The 5,682-nt window shown below is 39.7% G+C and overlaps 1 protein-coding gene across 1 annotated transcript in view; it reads left to right on the top strand.

Annotated features, from left to right (window-relative positions):
• The window catches only part of LOC108787279 (ubiquinol-cytochrome-c reductase complex assembly factor 2), a 15,042-nt gene that overhangs the window by 8,794 nt on the left and 566 nt on the right, over positions 1 to 5,682 (top strand). Inside the window, exons 2-3 of the mRNA XM_018556781.1 lie at positions 1,762 to 1,836; positions 5,118 to 5,187. Coding sequence (XP_018412283.1) covers positions 1,762 to 1,836; positions 5,118 to 5,187 — 145 coding nt within the window. The remainder of the gene's footprint in view (positions 1 to 1,761; positions 1,837 to 5,117; positions 5,188 to 5,682) is intronic.

A 5,682-nucleotide genomic window follows, 5' to 3' on the forward strand; every position in this document is an offset into this window, starting at 1 on the left:
GGGGTGGGGGGTACAGTTCTAGTGGATGTTTATATAATAAGGCGGGGGCGAAAAACAATTTCTGCCCCGGGCGCCTATAACTCTGGTTACGCCACTGGAGCAGATGACTAGGCTGTGACACGGAGTGGCTGAAGCAGACAGAGAAGACAACACAGCAGGTTAGTACGGACACACCTCATGGTGCTCAGCCAATTCTGCATACCTGGCTTTATATTATAAGAAAATGTAATAATAATATAAAGCCAGTTATACAGAATTGGCTGTAGCTGTGCCACACTGTGTTCTGGTCTGCAGTCTGGACATGTGCTCATCTATTTTCACCACTAGGGGGATACAAGCCTTAGTTAGCAATGGCATGATAAATATTAATTTCATTATTCAATGTCTTTTTTTTTATATTATAACATTTATAATATTAAAAAAAAGACATTGAATAATGAAATTAATATTTATCATGCCATTGCTAACTAAGGCTTGTATCCCCCTAGTGGATTATCACATGTCCAGACTCCAGAACAGTGTATTATTGTATAGTGTGGAACAGCTGTAGCCAATTCTGCATACCTGGCTTTATATTATAAAGTTCTTATAATATAAAGCCAGGTATGCAGAATTGGATATAGCTGTGCCACACTACAGAGTGTTCATGTTCTTCATAATATTAAGAAACTGACCTAAAATCATGATTTTGTATTGCTTTAGAAAAATGTGACCTGTCCCTTTAAGAAAAAGTATCGGTAATTGGTATCGGCGAGTACTTGGAAAAAAGTATCGGTACTCGGCCTTAAAAAAGTGGTATTGGTGCATCCCTAGTATTCATTTTGGGGATGTGGTGCATGTGATTCACATGATGTGAACCTATAGTACCGGTCCATGTGTATAGTGAATTTCTGTCCTGTAAGGTAGCCTATCTTGTGCCGATCGGCCAAAAGGATATCTAAGTTATCAGTGTTGTCCTGTGAGGAGCCCCATTTCGTCTACCCTAGACAAGGTTGTTTTAAGACCAAGGACCTTTTGTACACAAGGTAGTCTCTGCGCTTCACCTTTAAAGAGGATATTCGGTTACTTTCCCTGTGTTTGCCACCTGTCCACCCCAAGGAAATCTCTTTTCATTGCCTGGTTGTGGGGCCCTCAGGATTGCCTGTTTGTTCTGAAAACTTCTTTAAGAAAATGAACGTGGGACAGTGCAGAAATGTTATTACTGGTCCTTGATATTGCAAACAATAGTAATAGTGAAACTAATATAACTGGTTCTGACGTGAGCGTGCAAGATATGGTAAAACATGTTTTTCTTAAAGTGACATTAAAGTAAAAAAAATGTTTTCCCTCCCCCAATGTTAAAGAAAGCACTTACCTTAAATGATGTCTCTTAATCTGATCTTCTTCTTTCCTGTCCTTTTCATTGGTCCCTCCAGCGCTGTGGCGGGTCTCCGATCCAGCGCTGACTTCTGTCCTTGCTGGCACTTCCTGTCACATGGTGTCTGCATGTGGGTGCACGTTGTCCATATACTTACAGTGGGGCAAAAAAGTATTTAGTCAGCCACCAAATGTGTCTCCTGGCCTTTTTTGCATATATCGGCTGCTTGCTGGCAGTAGATATATGCAAAAAAAGGAGGGTTTAATAATACTTTAAGCATTCTTGATGGTTCTAATCTTTTGGAGAATCTGGGCAGTCATATACATGTTGCCACTTTGAAAATGACGTTTTTACAGCTTTTCTTCATGCAGTAATTATAGCCTGCAATTTACTGTTTATTGCAGATTCAAGATCCAGAAGTATGTGACCAAATGTATGAGAGTCTGAATAGGATAAACAGCAATTGTTTTAAAGAAAAGGTATGGCACGGCATATTACCTTCTCACTGTTCTAAAGATTGTTACTTCTTCTACTTCCTTTTCCAAGAAAAGTAAAACACTTCTACCTATACCATATTCCTTGCCATATAGGTCTGAATGGCAAACTTAAAAGGAAACTGTACTAAATGTTTAGTGAACTTTAAATGCTTGTGTCTTATGTTTTACTTATTTGCTGTGCCTTTTTATTTTGAGTTATCTGTAAGGATCAACTGGTAGTTTTCTTTACTTGAAGTGTTTTAAAGAGACAAAACATGGGGAAATATACATGTATTGCAAAGTTGTACTGTATGTTTGTTTTTTTTTGTTTTTTTTTTTTGAGCAAATCTTTCTGGGCCTGTGGACCTCAAACCTACCATCAAATCCCATTGTCAAATCCCATTGTCAAATCCCATTGAAGTCTATAAGTGGCAAACCTTATTACATTCTGGCTGTTTACTACGCTCATGGGCAAGCTATTGTCAGAAAAGGGATCTGGGCACTGTCAATGGGTTACATGTGCCAATGCAATGCAAAAAAGAAAATATTTTTGTATTTATGATAAAATCTTTTTCTTGGGGTCCATTGAGGGCACAGGAATTCATAAAATCTGGGTTATACTGCTGCTTACAGGAGTTTTGGACCAGCCAGCCCCTGTATAACACCTCCTCGACCCAGTATGACTCAGTTTTGTGAGACATTGACTCCAAAAATAAGATTTTACAACAGTCTTATTTCTTTTTCATTCATTAAGGGTCAAAGCATTCAGTTATATTTAAACGACTAAATTATAATGTGCCTACAGGAGGATTTGCACAAAGGAAAAAAGCTGTTGGCCAGCCAGGTATAACGCCTGCCACTCCCAGCATGCTTCAGTTTATTGCTAGTGCCCTAGAAGAATCAATGGGACTTCTATATATAGAAATGTTACAGTTTTTACTAGTAATAGATCATTATTACGATTTTTTTTGACCTCTTCTACGTACTTTTGAGCTGGGCTCTGTATGCAGCTGTCTAGATCAGTGTTTTTTCTCAGCACTGCTGAACCTAAGGATGCAGGGCCTGCCGGGAATGTGACATTTGAGCTAGGGTTGCAACTAATTTTTAGCTGGAAAACTGCTTAAGACCGCCAAAAGAGTCTATATTTTCTGAAAGCAGAGGCCCTGTAGAATAAAAAAAAGTGAATTTTTTTTGTTGTGCCATATTTGTGCAAATGTTGACCAAACGATTATTTTACCCTGCCCTAAAATTAATTTTAGGTCACCCAAACAGAATATAATACAATTTTATTTGGTAAAATATAAAAGATGGGGTTACGTCGGGTGAAAAGATACCAAACATGTCCAGCATTAAAATTGTGCATGCCAGTGAAATAGCACTAGCTACATTACCGAAAATTGCATTTAGGCGCACTTTTAAAGCCTTTACCGCTCATAAATTTAGAGTGATGAGTGGTAAAGGTTTTGAGTGATGGCCCTAAAATTATTGCGCTCACTGCAGCATTTACATTGTTATGTAACATGCGAGGTGCACCTGACACGTGTTTCCATTTGTATGTGCATGTACATCAGGGTGGACCTTGTTTTTTTTTTCCACTTAACTTTATTGTCATCACATAGCTTGGTTAACAAGCTCTTTATGTGATAGAAAAGAGGAAGTCACAGATCCTCAGGGATCTAATGTCACCTATGGACCCCACTAAAGCTGATAAAGCATTTTTCATTTCCATGAAGGCTTTGTTCCACACACTATGGTGCTTATTCACAAAAAGGGTGAAGAGTTTGGAGAAGGCAGGAGAAGTGAACAATCTAGGACAACAAAGCTGAACCGGAAAGTGAGCTGAATTGGAGAATTTTTCCAAATCAGCTATTTTGGCCTGGATTGTTCACTTCTCCTGTCTTCTGCAAACTCTTCACCTTTTGTGAATAACCCTGTTTATCTTTTAGGCCTTATGGTCTACCCTAAAGTATTATACATGGTCTTTTTCGAAACAGGGTTTCAATTTGGTAGCAAATTGATACATTTTTATACGCAACATTCAACAAAGTCTGGTCATTGAAATATCATATTAGTGTGACTTTTATACAACATAACGGAATGAATGTATCTGTTTTACTTTTAAAATGGCTTTATTCCCATTTTGATGCTACATTATAACACGCGTAGTGGAAAATAAATGGTTTGTATATATTGTTAGCATTATATTAGGACAGGACTCAACAAATTCCAGACGCCAGGTTGGCGTGGCAACTAGAAATGGCGTCCTGGCGCTTGGACTTTTGTCAGCCTCTTCTGCTGCCGCATCAGCTCCCTGCTGGGAGCCTGCTGCAGTCTGTGTCCCCTTCGATCCCCGCTGCTCTCCCTGCCTGTATCAGCTGAGGCAGCAGAAATTGGAGGGGACACAGACTGGTGCAGCCGGCACTCAGCGGGGAGGAGAGACCACTGTCACTAGCTGCTATTGGCTATTGCTATTTGAAATAGCCAATAGCAGGCTGGCTATTGCTCCCAGCCACTGCCTCCTGTGTTTACATTCAGCTGCTTCAACAGGCAGCTGTCATTCCCCCCAAAAAATTAAATAAAATAAAAAATACGAAATGTTTTTTTAAAGTGCCCCACAAACGCGTGCATATTAACGCAAACATAAGTCGAGTGAAAATGGCGATTGGGCTATGCATGTCAGATATATAAGCAGCTTGATGTTCCTGTGACTACAGCAAATACTAAGAGGTTTATGGTCCTTGGGAATGTAGCCATCCTCCCCGCATGTGGCCACAAGAGGGAAATAGACCCAAGATTGAACAGAGGTTGAGTGCATATGGTTGACAAAGCTAAACTCCACAAGATACATCAGTTTCTGATTGCACCACCCATTGCTTTGTTGAGCAATGGGCTCAACGGAAAACTCCACTATTGAAAGAAAAACATAAAATTGAAACTGTTTTTGCATATTGACAAGCCATAATGTGTCCGTCTTTGGACGGATGAGAAAAAACTGGAGCTCTTTGGCAAGTCCTATCCGCTCTATGTTCACAGATGAAAACATGAAGCTTTGATGGCTAGGCCTTTTACATGCAGTGTTGCAATCAAATAACAATACAATGTCTCTCATGTATAGCTTTACCATCCCCTCCTTACTCAAATTGCACTTTAAAATGTAAGAACACCTTTAATACTGTGTCCAGCAGGGGGAGCACAAGCACATTGTAAATTCATAATGTAATACTTAGGTGTATTGTGCATAGCTGCATGTCACATTGTAAAAACCAGTTCTTTTCTTTTACAAGTATCCACGACTTCAAGATACAACTTTTACAGAGATCACTGCTGAAGAATACCGAATGGTACTAGCAACTGGTAAGCCATGTATTTATATTAAATCTTCTGAAATTTTATATATATCTATCCTGTTTCCCCAAAAATAAGACCTAGTACTATTTTTGTGAATTGCTAAAATATAAGACCTACCCCGAAAATAAGACCTAGTTGTGACCATTCCCAGGGCCGGTGGTGGCATAAGTGGGAACTTGAAGAGCTGTGGGAGAGGCGGGAGAGAATCAGCGGTGCCAACAAAGCCAGCGCTAGAGGGAGCCGATGCTTCCTCTATAGCGACAGCTCCTGTCACAGGCGGAGTGATACCAAATGCACTCCGCCTGTGATGAATCGATAGGGAAAGCGCGCTTCGCTCATTCTGGTTACCAAATTGCTCTTGGAAAGGTACGGCACCCCTGATTGCCCTATTCTTAACTTTCCCATTTTGGATTATTTCATTTGGATGTGCATTCACTTTGGATTGTTGTACATTAAAAAAAATATGACCTAGCGTGTTTTTTTTTTTTTTTTTTATCAAAA

The sequence above is a fragment of the Nanorana parkeri genome, unplaced genomic scaffold (assembly GCF_000935625.1).
Source record: "Nanorana parkeri isolate BGI_ZX_2015 unplaced genomic scaffold, ASM93562v1 scaffold252, whole genome shotgun sequence".
NCBI classification, from domain to species: domain Eukaryota; kingdom Metazoa; phylum Chordata; class Amphibia; order Anura; family Dicroglossidae; genus Nanorana; species Nanorana parkeri.